The sequence below is a fragment of the Calypte anna genome, chromosome 14, assembly GCF_003957555.1.
Source record: "Calypte anna isolate BGI_N300 chromosome 14, bCalAnn1_v1.p, whole genome shotgun sequence".
In the NCBI taxonomy this organism is placed as follows: domain Eukaryota; kingdom Metazoa; phylum Chordata; class Aves; order Apodiformes; family Trochilidae; genus Calypte; species Calypte anna.
In genome coordinates, this window is record NC_044260.1 from 142,614 (window position 1) to 156,248 (window position 13,635).

At 51.1% G+C, this 13,635-nt stretch overlaps 3 protein-coding genes across 9 annotated transcripts; 2 read left to right on the plus strand and 1 right to left on the minus strand.

Annotated features, from left to right (window-relative positions):
* The first annotated feature begins 107 nt into the window (after positions 1-107).
* Positions 108-2,500, plus strand: BUD31 (BUD31 homolog). 5 transcript variants are annotated; one of them, XM_030460079.1, is made up of 5 exons: positions 108-192; positions 625-786; positions 1,420-1,542; positions 1,751-1,917; positions 2,224-2,500. In XM_030460079.1, exons 2-5 carry the CDS (start codon positions 693-695, stop codon positions 2,272-2,274), a joined length of 435 nt encoding a protein of 144 aa, XP_030315939.1. In that variant the 5' UTR covers positions 108-192; positions 625-692; the 3' UTR covers positions 2,275-2,500. The 5 variants fall into 5 exon arrangements, with proteins under 5 accessions (XP_030315939.1, XP_030315937.1, XP_030315940.1 ...); XM_030460077.1 differs by having other exon boundaries at positions 111-192; positions 691-786; XM_030460080.1 differs by having other exon boundaries at positions 169-404.
* A 455-nt stretch (positions 2,501-2,955) lies between these two features.
* On the minus strand, positions 2,956-6,857 carry PTCD1 (pentatricopeptide repeat domain 1). Its single transcript, XM_008498930.2, has 8 exons — positions 6,375-6,857; positions 5,994-6,134; positions 5,592-5,810; positions 5,213-5,314; positions 4,180-4,917; positions 3,844-3,960; positions 3,516-3,698; positions 2,956-3,269 (listed from the first exon to the last, which is right to left on the minus strand). Exons 1-8 carry the CDS (start codon positions 6,759-6,761, stop codon positions 3,093-3,095), a joined length of 2,064 nt encoding a protein of 687 aa, XP_008497152.2. The 5' UTR covers positions 6,762-6,857; the 3' UTR covers positions 2,956-3,092.
* A 202-nt stretch (positions 6,858-7,059) lies between these two features.
* On the plus strand, positions 7,060-13,622 carry CPSF4 (cleavage and polyadenylation specific factor 4). Of its 3 annotated transcripts, XM_030460073.1 has the most exons (9): positions 7,060-7,307; positions 8,149-8,199; positions 8,449-8,601; positions 9,351-9,446; positions 9,796-9,889; positions 10,312-10,384; positions 11,051-11,086; positions 11,184-11,276; positions 12,546-13,622. In XM_030460073.1, the coding sequence occupies exons 1-9, from the start codon at positions 7,205-7,207 to the stop codon at positions 12,612-12,614; spliced, it is 768 nt and encodes a 255-aa protein (XP_030315933.1). In that variant the 5' UTR covers positions 7,060-7,204; the 3' UTR covers positions 12,615-13,622. The 3 variants fall into 3 exon arrangements, with proteins under 3 accessions (XP_030315933.1, XP_030315934.1, XP_030315935.1); XM_030460074.1 differs by lacking the exon at positions 11,051-11,086 and having other exon boundaries at positions 7,061-7,307; XM_030460075.1 differs by lacking the exon at positions 8,149-8,199 and having other exon boundaries at positions 7,061-7,307.
* Positions 13,623-13,635: the final 13 nt, after the last annotated feature.

A 13,635-nucleotide genomic window follows, 5' to 3' on the forward strand; every position in this document is an offset into this window, starting at 1 on the left:
ACTCCCGGTACTCCCGTTGCCCGCCGCCCCGCAGAGAGGAGCGGAACCGATTTCCCCGCTCTTCCCCGGACGAGGCGGGGGCTCCCCCGCACGAAGGGTTTTTTTCAGGCACTGACATGGTCAGCCCAGAAGGGCGGGGCCACGGGGAGAGAGGCCCCGCGGCTGCGCGGAAGCGGCGGCTGCGCCCCGGAGGTGAGGGGGGAACCGGGCCGGTACCGGGCCGGGGCTTCTCCTCTCCGCTGCCAGCACCGCCCGAGCCCCGGAGGATTTGCTGGGGACGGGTGGGGCGGCCTCGCCCCGGTTTTCCGTCGGGGGGGGGGGGAGTTGTTGCCTCAGGGTGGGCCGGGCCGGGTCGGGCCGGCTTTGGCTTCGCTTTGCTGAGGAGCAAAGGAGGATTCGTGTCGGTGAGGAGGCTGCAGCCGCACCCCGGGCCCTGAGGGAGAGGGTGGAGGGGGCTGGGAACAACCTGGGCTGGGGGGAAGTGTCCCTGCCCATGCGGGGCCTTGAACTCGAGGTGATCTTTAGGGTCCCTCCCCGCCCAGACCCCTCAGGGATCTTCTAAAGGGGCACAGAAACCTTCAGAGAAATCTCTCTTAGCTCCTTTCCTTTTGGGTTTTTCCTCAGGACTCTGAAGCACACCCGAGTGCAGGCAAACCCCCATCCCATCCCCTCCCTTTTCCCCTCCCTCAGCGATGCCCAAGGTGAAGAGGAGCAGGAAGCCTCCCCCGGATGGGTGGGAGCTGATCGAGCCGACGCTGGATGAGCTGGATCAGAAGATGAGGGAAGGTGGGAAGCAGAGCTGGGGGGGGGGTGTTCAGCAGAGTTGGGGGGCTGCAGGGATGTGACCCCAAAGCAGCAAACCCTCAGGGCTGTTCAGGGCACTCCCTGGTGTGAGGACAGAGTGGCTGCTCCTGTCTGAGCCTCTGCTCTGGGCTGACCAGCCATGAAGTCACCTCAGCTCAGGTCATCCCTCATCTTTCTTTTTCTATTTTCCTTCCCAAAAGCAGCTGTTCCAGAGCAGGTCCTTTCCTTTGAGTCTTCTCCCATTAGGTTGAGTTTTATCTCTGTAACATATTAAAGGGAAATGGTTTAAAACTTGAAGAAGGGAGATTTAGGTTAGACATTAGGAAGAAAAATTTTAATTAGAGGGTGGTGAGACACTGGAAGAGGTTTCCCAGAGAAGCTGTGGCTGCCCCTTCCCTGGAAGTGTCTCAGGTCAGGCTGGATGGGGCTTGGAGCACCCTGGGCTGGTGGGAGGTGTCCCTGCCCATGGCACAGGGTTGGAATTGGGTGAGCTTTAAGGTCCCTTACAACCCAAAGCATTTTATGATTAAAGTTACGAACATTCTGGGAATGCTTTATTGCCAAGAGACTTGAGGAATGAAGTTGTTCACCTGACCCCTGGTGTCTGTGTTCCAGCGGAGACGGAGCCACACGAAGGGAAGAGGAAGGTGGAATCCCTTTGGCCCATCTTCAGGATCCATCACCAGAAAACACGTTACATCTTTGACCTCTTCTATAAAAGAAAAGCCATCAGCAGAGGTGAGGAATGCAAACGTGTTACCCTGGGAGGGGGGAGGCAGGAGGGAGGGATGGGTGTGCCTGTGGGTGTGGGTGTGTCTGGGGGGGTGTGCCTGTGGGGTGTGGAGGGCAAATGGAGGGAAGGTGGTGGCTGCCTGGGTTGTACTGCTGTAGCTACTACAGGCAGTAACTCCTGATGTGAGTTTCTGGGGTGTCTGCTCCTCTCCAGAGCTCTATGAGTACTGCATCAAGGAGGGCTATGCTGACAAGAACCTGATTGCCAAGTGGAAGAAGCAGGGCTATGAGAACCTCTGCTGCCTGCGCTGCATCCAGACCCGGGACACCAACTTTGGCACCAACTGCATCTGCAGGGTCCCCAAGAGCAAGCTGGAAGTGGTAAGGGCTTGGCAGCTTCTTCCTCTGCGAGTCTGGATATGGGGTCTGACTCCTCCCAGTCAGCAGAGCAGCTACTGCTGTTCTTTTGGGTCATTTCCCCTAGTTTTAATGATTTCTATCTTTGCTGCTCGAGTTGTTACCCGGTTGGTTCTAAAATTCTGGTTGACTTTAGCACAAAGTTGTTTAGAATAATGAAAAACAAAAGAAAAGTGGAGGGTAGGACTCTCCCCCCCAGAGCTGGAGGCCTGAGGCTGCTCTCTGCTCCCCCAGCAGGGCTCAGCTCCCCTCCTCCTGTCTCTTTTCCAGGGCAGGATCATCGAGTGCACGCACTGCGGCTGCCGGGGCTGCTCGGGGTGAGGCTGCCAGCCAGGAGCTGCTTTGGGAATTCTGAGGGATCACATCCTGCCCCACAGACTCGTAGCCACACTTCCAGCCACTTCCTGTGGGATGAGCATTGCCCTGTAGCAATCAAACCAGCAGGGTATTCACTGGGATGGTGTGTACAGGGAGGGGTGGGTTGGAGAAGCTTTTGTTTTGCCCTGGATTATTATTTTAAAATAAAGTCTGACCTCCTGAGAGTGGTGGCATCCTCTGCAGAAACATTTCCCTCCCCCTTCCTCCTGCTGGGGGGTGGTTGGAGGTTGCTCTGAGGTTGTTTTTAAACCAGCTCTTACCCTTCTTTCTCAACAAAATGAATTTAAGATGTGTAGAAATAGAGTTCTCAAGTATCCACTTTGCTTCTGGCTCTCCCCTGATCTCGTGTAGTAGGAAGCTAAAGTGGCACCAGGGCTCTTTGCTGAGGTTTGGAACTTGGAATTAGTGCTGGATCCGTGGCTCTGGAATGGCAGCAGGGCACACACAGTGACTGGTCACACCTCAGGTGCCCAGACAGGCTCAGAACACAGGGAAGAGACAAAGCAGCACTGAGCTCCAGGATCTGTCAGATGTGACTCACTGTTTAGCCCAAGGTTTGTTATTTGCAGCTTGCCTCATCCCCTGCAGTTTAGGGAAATTCCCTGGAAACACATTTGCTTCTCCTTAGAACAAAGGATAAATATTTTATTATGTAGTTACCATGAGAAATCATGGGAATACAAAGCAGCTCAGTTACAGGGACCAAGTTCCAAGTCCTCCCAGCACAAGGATGATTCAGGACTTCAGCCTCCTCCTCCTCCTCACAGCTCCCTCTGCTCCTGCTCAACCTCCTCCTTATCATCACCTCCCCCAGCTTTGGCCACTCGGTACTTTGCCCAGGGGTGTGGGGTCTCCTCTCCTGCCATCACTTTTAACCACCTGAAGTAGTAGCCACGGAAACCATCAATTTTCTCCAGGTATATGTTCTTTGACTTGTACTGCAAACAAAATCAGAAAAAACAAGTTTCAATTAGACGAGAACTCAGTAGCAAATCAGAAAACCCAAACAAGTTTCAATTAGACCAGAACTCAGTACCAGCATGTGCCAGCTACAAGCTGCTAAAAAAACAGCTCAAACAGCCAGAAACCTGAAGGAAAAAAAGGCTGAGGCAAGATGTGCACCTTCTCCTCCCTCCTGGAGGCTTTGAGGTTGGCTTCACATCCACCCAGGTGTGGCTACTCACCCGGTCAAATTTTGGAGGGTACTGTGCTGCAAACTCCAGCTGGCGGATGATGACTTCGTTGGGAGGCACCTGGTTGTTCCTCATGTCCCTCAGGATCTGGGTGAGGTAGTGGTAATCCAGGTGCCTGACTGCAGCAGAGATGAGGGTGCTGTAGATGAACTTGTTGGGAGTTACTCCAGACCTCTGGCAACAAACAACAAAAAAATTCTGTTCATGAGTAGAGCTGCAAGGTTTTGCCCCGAGAACACAACCACTCAGCACCAAAACCTCAGTGGGGTTTTTTTTTACCTCTCCCTGCAGCTTAAACCTGATGCTGCAAGTTCCTCACCTTCAGATCTGTGAGCAGCTGCAGCCCATCCTCCTCTTGGTGACAAGCAATTGCCAGGTTACAGAAGGTCTGGAGGTTGGGTGAGAGTCCTCTCTTCACCAGAGCTGGCAGCAGGCTCTGCAAGACACAAGTGTTGGCATCAGTCCCCAAGGAGTCACTGCTGCCTTCAGACAGAGCTGAAGGTGCTCAAACAGAATCCAGAGTGACCACCTAGAAATCAACCTGGGTTTGGGGAAACCCCCGTGGGATTCCCAGTTTCTACAGTGGGGAGAGAAATGGGGCTGACAATGGGATGAGAGAGGATGGTGATGGGGCTGCTTCCGAGTTCCTCCTCACCTTTGCTCCTTCCAGGTCTCCCCGTTTACTTTTCTTCCTTATTAAGGTGTTAAAGAAGGTCACATCCACATTCACTTTATGCTCATCCACGAGTGCCAGCAAAGAGGACTCGGAGGGGCTCTGGGGTTCCACCAGCTCAGCCAGCAAGGTGAATGTTTTAATGTTGGGTTCTGCATTGTCCTCTTTCATCTTCCTCAGGAAGCCCTCCACACCCCCCATCAGAACCAGCCTGTCGGATGGCCTGGCCACTGTCCCCAGGGAAACCACAGCTGCGTTGGGCAGCACAGAATCCAGCAAGTTGGGCAGCTTGCAGGAACACAGCTCCTGGCTGGGGTGTGCTTGTTGCTGCTCCATCTCGTTCTGGCTTCTCACCAACACTCCAGTCCTGCTGGGAGCTGTGCTGAGAGCAGCTGGTTCTGTGTCAGCCCAGGGTACTTCTTTATTTTGTAGCTGGAGCAGATTTTCAGGCTGCACCAAACCCTCCTGAAATAATTGGTTTTCCATAGCTTCCACATCCAGCTGGACAGCAGCTGCTTCCTCTGATCCTTTCTTCTGGCTTTTCCCCTTCTGCCTGCCAGGTGTCAGCCTCAGCTGAGGGCAGTGCTGGTGGGTGGGTGTGAGCAGGAGCTGGGATGCCAGGGCCGGGTCACCGATCCCGCAGTCCCTGGCAGCACGCAGCATCAGGTTGTAGGTGTGGCTGTTACCTTTTATCCCTAATCCTGCCATCTCTTTCCAGACCTGAGGAGGGAAAGATGGACACACCAGGTGCAGGTGTTGTTAAACAACAGGAATGAGTTTGCAGCACGAGGCAAGGAGCCACCAGGCAACAACCAGCTGCCTGGAGTCAACCCAGGGAGGTTTATGAGTGTACCAGGGGTTCTGATGGAAGTTTTAATTGAAAGAAATTCTCCTTGGAGGAGCTGAACTCCTCCTGTTTCACCAGCCCTGAGCAACCCCCTGCCTTCCCTGCCCTCAGGACACAAGTTACAATTCAGAAGGACTTTTCCTCCCTGCTCAGAACATGCTGACAAACCTGCAAGGCGTATCGGAAGCCACTGGCTCTGTCCTTTATGCAGCCCATGAGGAGGAAGCTGAAGGTCTCAGCTGTGGGAACGTGGCCTTTCTGGACTATTTCCTAAAAGAGCAGAAAGAACATTAAAGTTCTCAGTTAGCCAGACCAGCTGCTTCAGGAGAAAAAGAGTCCCCAAGTGCCTGTGCAGATCCTGGATTCTCCTGTACAGGGAATTTGGGGGCAGGAACAGCAATCCTTTTAGCTACTCCCAAACTGGCCCTAATGTGAAGAGCTGCTGTGAGGGCTCTCAAAGAACCAGGTGAGTCAATGGGTCTTCAAAATGAGACAGCCCAGCTCTGAAACCCACAAAGCACACCTGTGACAGAAGTCACATCTTTACCTTCAGGACATCCAAGCACATCCTGAGATCTGAGCAGAGGGCACAGACCTTCAGCAGTGCATGGTAGGTGACCAGGTTCAGCTCCTTGTTCTTGCTCTTCAGCTGCTGCCTCAGTTTCAGGGCACTCTGCAGCCCAGAGTCCTTCCAGGGAGACTCAGCACAGGCATTGAACAGGGCTGTGTACGTGGCCTCACTGGGGGTCAGGCCTCTCTTTTTCATCTGAGGGAAGAGAAGAAGGATTGGAAGTGGCTGTTTAGGACCTGCAGAAATCCATAGCTTGTTCTCTAGGGCTGGAGGCTCAAGGGATACAAACAGGGACTTGAAGGTATTTTGGAGAAAAAGTAATGTGACTGAATGCTTGAAACGGTTAAAAAAAAATCTGATGAGAGAACATCAACCTACATCATTGTAGAGCCTGAATGCCTTCTTGACGTAGCCAACCCTGCCACAGCCACCGATGAGAACAGTGTAGTTGCTTTCTTCTGGCTGCAAACGCTCCTCCTTCAGCATCTGCACCTCAAACAGCTCTAGAGCCTCTGCCAGCTGCAGGGAACAGGAGAAATCCATGATAAGGCAGCAACAGGATTTATTACAATGAATATTACTACCCATGGCTGTGGGCAGGTTGTGGTGGAAGCCCTACAGAGTATGGGGATCCTTCATGAACTCTTATTTTGCTTCTTTCTGTAAAGATTTTAAGTGACAGGACAGTACAGATGGGACTGAGCTATACCTTTCATCACTGCTGTTAAAACCCAAACAAGCCAAGTGCCGGGGACAAACCTTGTCCTCTCTGATGAGGGCTTTGCACTGAAGGAAGTACCAGTACGGGGTGTTCCTGGGACGGCGCCGTCGTTTTCCTTCTGGTTTGTCCTCTTCTTCTTCTTGAAGCTTTAAATTCCGAAAGCTTGAGGTGGTTTTGTGATAAAATTTTCTAGAAGAAAATTTATTAGACAGCGTCCCGAACTCCACACCTTCATCCTCCTCCTCCTCTCCAGCAGGGCTCTCTCTCGGGCCACTACGGGGCAGGTTCTGTGAGGAGCACCACGGCCTCCACCCTGGCGGCGACCACCGCTTGCTAGGCCGGAGCAAGCACAGCGCTTCCCGGGGTTTCTCAGGAGCTGCCCAGGCGAGGGGCCGCAGCGGGAGGAAAACCCTCAGCGCCTTCATGGCCGAGCCGAGCCGAGCCGAGCCGAGCCGAGCCGAGCCGAGCCGAGCCGAGCCGAACACACTCCCCCCCCCCCCCCTTTCCTCCTCTCCCTTCACCTGAGGCGCGGCGCATGCGCGGCCGGACCGAGGAGGGGGGCGGAGCCTGAGGGCGCGCTGTGATTGGCCGCGTGCCGCGCGCTGGCTGCTGGGCGGGAGGGTGAGGGGTGAGTCCCGGCATTCCGCTGGGCGGGCGGCGCGGGGCGGCCGAGTGCTGCCGCCGCCGCCTCCCCTCACCTCAGGCACTGCCGGCGCGGAGCGGAGCGGGCAGGGCCGGGCCTTCCCGGGCCCGGCCGCCCGCCGGCCCTGCCCCCCCCTCCTCCTCCTTTTCTTCCTCCTCGTCGTCCTCTAACACCGCCACCATAGCTCCCTTGCCTCCCCGTTGCCGCCGCCCCCCAGCCGCCACCATGCAGGAGCTCATCGCCAGCGTGGATCACATCAAGTTCGACCTGGAGCTGGCCGTGGAGCAGCAGCTGGGGGCGCAGCCGCTGCCTTTCCCCGGCATGGACAGTGCGTGTGGGGCTCGCTCCTTCCTCCCCGGGAGGGATGGGGGGCGGCTCTTGGCCTGGGGACTGGGGACACCCGTGGGCTTTGGCTGAGGGAGAGGGTGGGAGGGGGGGTCTGAGTGTCTTACCCAGGCTTTAGCCTTATATCCACTCGGCTTCTGCTTTCCCTGTGAGGTTTGTGTCATAATTCAGGTGTCTTTCTTTCCTACTTAAAGAAAGATGTAGTTAGGACCTAGACAGTACCTATTTTAAATAAACATCACTTCCTTGTAAAATACTTTGATTTTTTTTCACTCACTTTTGATAAATGAGACATTTTGATGGCAGGGAATCTTCATCTTAGCCTCTAAATCTTTTGCTTTCAGTCTTACAATCAGGTACAGACTGTCTCAAGAGACTCGTATTCAGCTGAAACTTGCTGTCTGGGCTACTAAACTTATGTTTTAATTCCCTTGAGTATTCCTGTTCTTATCTGGATCAGCAAAGGAGTACACAGTAATGGTTGTCTCAGGCTGTTCTGCTAAAAAAAAATAAATGATTACGTTATTGTCAGAACTGTAAATGCAGGATTCACTGACAGGATTGATTTAACAACAGAGGAAAACCACACCAATAAAACCTAAATATCTGAAAAGCAAAACAAGTACCACCAAACCCTTGCAAGTTCCCTCTGTTGTCCCTCAAGGAGAATACAAATATTTGTGAGGGCCAGACATGAACACAGTATTCAAGCAAAATATTCCCCTTAACCATAACCCTGCTTTTCTTTTGATGCTGAGGACCAGATGATCTTAAAAGTTACCACGAGACTGTGTTAAAATCATGTTTCTTTGTTCTCTCTACAGAATCAGGTGCAGCTGTCTGTGAATTTTTTTTAAAAGCAGCTTGTGGCAAAGGCAAGTCATCTTTCCAGTGCAGTTTTACTCTTGGGGGAAAAGGGGGGAACTAGATTTTCCATCACTGTTCAGTGTACTTTATTTTTATTGTAAAGAGGGGATAATTGAGCTAGAGGAGGACACTGGAGGAACAACTTCATTATTCTGATGTAATTTTGGAGTGGGAATCGAGGTGTTGCTGTTTGCCTGTGTCTGCCACGGATTTTCATTGCTCTTTTTCCCTCTTTTCCTGGCCCTGTCCTGCTCCAGGAGGGATGTGCCCGTTCCGACACATCAGTGGGGAAAAGACAGTGGTTTGCAAACACTGGCTACGGGGGCTGTGCAAAAAGGGAGACCAGTGTGAGTTCCTGCACGAGTATGACATGACCAAGATGCCTGAGTGTTACTTCTACTCCAAATTTGGTAAGGGGTGTTGCAGCTCCTGCTTGGTGTGGGAGGGTCCCTGCTGGGTCCCTCTCCTCCATCTCCACAGCTCTGAGCCTGAGGATGTTGTTAGATTGTGCTCTTCCAGACCTGCTTAGTCCTTCACCTTATTACCCCCCCAAATTTGTGATGTGCTGTAGTTGCCTCCTCTCTCAAGACCTCATCCCTCGGGAGAAAGAGGGGGGAAGCTCAATTTTTTTATTGGGTTTTATGCCTTTTGTTCTGTTTTGGGTATGAGCTGAGTAGGCTGAGCAGTTGGTCTTTGCATGAGTTTTATTTTGGGGAGCTGATGAGCAGCAGAGGGCATGGGGGTGCAAAACTTTTATGCACTTGCTTTCCAGCTCTGGAGATCTGGACATAATGAGGCAACTTGCTGTCAGAAACTTACAGTCTTGTAGGTTTCCTTGGATTGAGGTTAGTGTGCAATCTGTAGTTTCTCCACACTTCTGGTGCACTAAATGTTTGGGTTTTGTTCTCATGACTGCTTCAAATGTAGTTTCCTGCATTGTTTTTGAAAGCACAGGTGAATAATCCAGTCTGGTAGAAATTTACTTAACCAGGGATGAGTCCTTGGTGTTCTTCCTCTAGGTTAAGGCAGGCAGCAAGACTGTTGTGCCTGAACTGACACAATGTTGGCAACAGCTTTGTGACCCCAGGTCGTGTTTTGAGAGTTAATTTGATTTGCAGCCTGCAGGGGTCACTTAGAAGTGTGTTTGCCTTTGGAACAGGGGAATGCAGTAACAAAGAATGCCCCTTCTTGCACATTGACCCGGAGTCTAAGATCAAAGACTGTCCCTGGTATGACAGAGGCTTCTGCAAACATGGTATGTATGGCCCACAGCTGCTGCTCCTGGGGCTGTAGTGGAGGACAGGGTGGTGCTGTTCTGTCTTTGGGGCTGTAACTGGAGGACAGGGTGGTGCTGTTCTCTCTTTGGGGCTGTAACTGGAGGACAGGGTGGTGCTGTTCTCTCTTTTCTGGGGCTGTAGATGGAGGACAGGGTGGTGCTGTTCTCTCTTTTCTGGGGCTGTAACTGGAGACAGGGTGGTGCTGTTCTCTCTTTTCTGGGGCTGTAGATGGAGGACAGGGTGGTGCTGTTCTCTCCTTGCTCGTGGAGCTGCTGGGTGCTGGGGTTTGGCTGGATGGAAGCTGAGCTGCTGAGCTTTGTGTTTCAGGTCCCCTCTGCAGACACCGGCACACTCGGAGAGTCATTTGTGTGAATTACCTCGTAGGATTCTGCCCAGAGGGACCTACCTGTAAATTCATGCAGTGAGTATCCTTCCAGGATCCTCTGGAATCTCCTGTTTTCTCTGCTGCATGTCAAACGAGGGTGTTCCAGTGCTTCCCAACAGCTTCTGAGATGTGAGCAGAGTTCAGTTTGTGCTGATTTCAGGGTCTGGGGCAGGGAGTGAGGCTCTGGGTGGTGATCAGGTGCCAGCAGTGCAGTGGGATCACATGGATTTGTAGTCCAGAAGATTTCACAGCTAGAGACAACAAAATGGATTGGATTTCCCTGTGTGTAACTGCTGAGCATCAGAATGAAAAGAGAAGTGTGTGTGTGTGGGAGGTCTGTTTTCCAGCAAGACTGAATTGGCTGAATGTTTGTGTTCTTTGGAGGGACTTGAGTGAGCTGCAGGTGCAGTGTCAGCACATGATTTGAGAATCAATTTTCTTGTTTCCATCCAAACCAGCCCCAGGTTTGAACTGCCAATGGGAACCACAGAGCAACCACCACTGCCTCAGCCAACACAAACCCAGCAAAAGGTACCCAGCTCCCCTGCACACCCACCCTCAAACCCCTTCCCACAGACCTTCAAAAGAGGGAGCATTGTCCAGCAGTTGGAACTGGACACCTGGGCTCTTGGATCTGGCTTGCTGGAAAGTATTGGAGAAGACAAAACCTTTCCTATTTTACAACAGGGGATGATTTTTTTGGGTAATTTTGAAGTTGGGGGCAAATCCTCCCCCCAGCCCTCTAATGTCCATCATCTGATCACAAGGGCTTGGTGTTGCCTTTGTCCTGGCACTGTGATATTTTGCTTTGTTCTGTTTCTCCCCTCACCTTGGTTAACCACCTCAGCTGTCAGTGCTGTGCTCAGGGGCCAGTCCTGTTCCTTGGGGCACTGCCTGGCAGGGAGTGAGCTCTGCAAGCATTAAGCAGTGAGCAGCCCTGAGGGCTGGAAGTGCTGCCAGTGCTCCAATTTGATGAGAAAGATCTGGTCACAGAGCAGCCCCGCGTTACACAGAAGCCCATCAGATGAGACTGCTCAGTGGTCTGCCAGGTTTTGTCACTTGTGTGACATCTCTCAGAGATGGCAGTGGTGTTTTAGCAGCCTAAACCCACTCTTTATATCTGCTTTCTAGAGAAAAGCAGGATTGCTGGACTTTTTGTAAGACTCAGTGTTTGATTTCTTCTCTCTGGTGCTCCAGCTGGCAGAGCACCCACACAGACTTGAAGGAAAATTGGTAATTTGATGTTTGGGGTGCTCTTTTTTTCTTAACAATCATAAGGGTGGTTATCCTTGATGTGCATTGAACGAGTCTGAACTCTTCTAACCAACAGAGGACACCCCAGGTCATTGGAGTCATGCAGTCTCAAAATAACAACACTGGAAACAGAGGACCCAGGCCACTGGAGCAGGTCACCTGCTACAAGGTAATTCCAGAGGGGAGGGATGAGGAGGGAAAGCAAAAGGTGTGGGATGTAACAAGTGTGGAGTGTGAGTCTCCTGGACTGTGTTGTGCTGCTTTGCCAGGGGAAGAGGGGCTGTTGTGATGAGGGGTGTTGGTCCTGGAAAAGGTTTTTTCATGGTGTGAGGAGCTTCATGAAACATGTGCTCAGCAGATGTGGCTTTTTGTGTTCTGAGGCCTCCAGGTTTGTGCACAGCCTCACTGGGACAGTTCAGAGAGCTGTAGGACACTTTGCTCATCTGCTAATAAACAGGAGACCCTTCCACTGTGGCAGTTCAAGGAGACTGCTGAGTATTTCAAACCAACAGTGAAGATTAGTTTTGTTTCTTGAGTTACTTTGCTTATTCTTGGTAATGGTGGAAAGCTTTTCTTCTCCCCTGTGAGTATGCAAGTAACAGAAATGGAATAACCAAAGGCTGCTCAGTGTTTTGCCTGTCAGTGCACTCTGTTGCTATCAGACCAAGGAATGGGTTGTTCACCTTGGCAGTTCCTTGAGGAGCACTGGTGAAACTTTGACACAAGTGATGTCCCATCTCTCTTGATTTTTTGACCTAACCACTAGAAAAGGGCAAAGATTCTTCCCATCCCATCAGCTTTGACACTTACATTGTTGTCAGTGCCAGCTTTTGTGCTTTAGGTTTTTGTTTGGGTAAAAATTCCTGTGACTGGACAGGGATCTTATGTAGCTGAATCAATTTCACTGAAAACTGAATAACTGCATGTAATTTTATCTGCAAGGAAGTTACATATCTGGAGAAGACTAGCACCAAATATTGGCATTTCCCTCTCTGGGCTTGAGTATCTTCAAGGTACAGAGTCATCAATCTCCTGATCAGATGGACCTTTGTCTAGTTTGGCAGAGCCCATCAGGAGAGACCCCATGGATCTCTGATACCCAGTGGAGCAGGATTGGAAACCTCAGGTGTTGAAGTTCTCTGTGTGTGCTGCAGCCCTTTGCTGTTCACAGTGGTGCTGAGAGTTCTCTCCTTTGCAGTGCACTGTCAGTGTCAGGGAGCTCCCAGGGCAGGAGCTGCTTTTCCTCCAAGGGGTGGAAATAGCCCCTAAATCATAATCCTGCTGACACCACATTTCACTTCATCTGCTAAATGCTCCATCTTCCACATGTGGAGAAGCTTCCAAACTGGAAGCTGGCTGGAAGCTGCTTTAATAAAGGCACCTAGAGAGAAAAAAACCTGAACTGTGTAATAACTCCTCTCTCTTCTTTCTCTTTTAGTGTGGTGAAAAAGGTCATTATGCCAACAGATGCACCAAAGGACACCTGGCCTTTCTCAGTGGACAGTGAGAGAGCAGAACGAAGAGTGCAGGGGAGCTGTTAGCACTGAGAAAAGGTTTCTGCCTAGCACCATGTCTTGAACTATTAATCAGGTTGTTTTTTAATGCCATTACTGAAAGAACTGGTCAGAGGCTGGCTGCTGCTAAGCAACGTTTTTGTAATTGTCCACAACTTTTTTTTTTTTTTTTGGTATGTTTTAACCTTTTTAAAAATAGATTTTGGCCTCAGCCCCTTTTCATTGAGCCCTGCCAGAAGGCAGAATCTAAAAGCAAACAGCTCTGGAATCCCCCCCCCACCACTGCAGCACTCTACATAAATGCATCTTCTGCCACTGTTTCTTTGAAGTGTTTTCCTTCTGCCACTTCTCTTTGGAAAACCTGCAGCGTTTCAGCCCTCCCTGTGGGAAGCAGGAAGACTTGACTGGGAAAACTCATCCTTGGGATGCCTTCCTTTCAGGGAGGAAGCAGGGATTCTGCTGTCCTGTAGCTCTTAAAAAGTCAGGTTGTGTCCCCAGCTCCAGCTTGCTGTAGTGGTCACACTGGTGGCTGATTTGAGGTGTCGTGTACATCAGGCTGTAGAACTCTTCATCCACGTGTTTGTTTCTTTGCTTCTTGCTATGCTGAGGGTCAGGAATTCATCTTCTGGGGCCAAGGGGAGAATAAATTGGCATCTCTCTGCTTAGCTAAACCATGAGGAGGAAGTGTTGTAGGAAAGCCACCTCTGTGCTTGTTTTTCCTTTTGCAAAAAGCCAGGAGGGAAATGAACACAGCTTGAAAAGTAGGAGTAAAAGAGCCTTTTCTGAGCCCCCCTCACCCAGCTCACACTGAGCAGGTATTTCCATAGCCTGGAGAAGACCAAGGAGTGGAGGTGTATATTCTTGTGGAACACTGCTTTTAAAAGTGGTAGAGCACTCTTCTGAGAGCAATTTTTGCCAGCCAAACCCTTTCATTTTGTGAGAAGACTGTTTCAGAAGGGCCAATGATAAAATGTGAATTAAAAAAAAAAAAATTTCACCTACAACATGAGCATT

Bases quoted from the DNA above. Each gene is read 5' to 3' on its own strand.
- BUD31 (XM_030460077.1), top strand. From the start codon at position 117: ATGGTCAGCCCAGAAGGGCGGGGCCACGGGGAGAGAGGCCCCGCGGCT. The intron at 193-690 runs GTGAGGGGGGAA...CCCCTCCCTCAG, and splicing joins GCGGCGGCTGCGCCCCGGAG to CGATGCCCAAGGTGAAGAGG. The intron at 787-1,419 runs GTGGGAAGCAGA...TCTGTGTTCCAG, and splicing joins GGATCAGAAGATGAGGGAAG to CGGAGACGGAGCCACACGAA.
- CPSF4 (XM_030460073.1), top strand. From the start codon at position 7,205: ATGCAGGAGCTCATCGCCAGCGTGGATCACATCAAGTTCGACCTGGAG. The intron at 8,602-9,350 runs GTAAGGGGTGTT...CCTTTGGAACAG, and splicing joins TTACTTCTACTCCAAATTTG to GGGAATGCAGTAACAAAGAA. The intron at 9,447-9,795 runs GTATGTATGGCC...TTTGTGTTTCAG, and splicing joins CAGAGGCTTCTGCAAACATG to GTCCCCTCTGCAGACACCGG.
- PTCD1 (XM_008498930.2), bottom strand. From the start codon at position 6,761: ATGAAGGCGCTGAGGGTTTTCCTCCCGCTGCGGCCCCTCGCCTGGGCA. The intron at 4,918-5,212 runs GTTTGTCAGCAT...TTCCCTCCTCAG, and splicing joins GCTTCCGATACGCCTTGCAG to GTCTGGAAAGAGATGGCAGG. The intron at 3,270-3,515 runs GTGAGTAGCCAC...TTTTGTTTGCAG, and splicing joins ACCCTCCAAAATTTGACCGG to TACAAGTCAAAGAACATATA.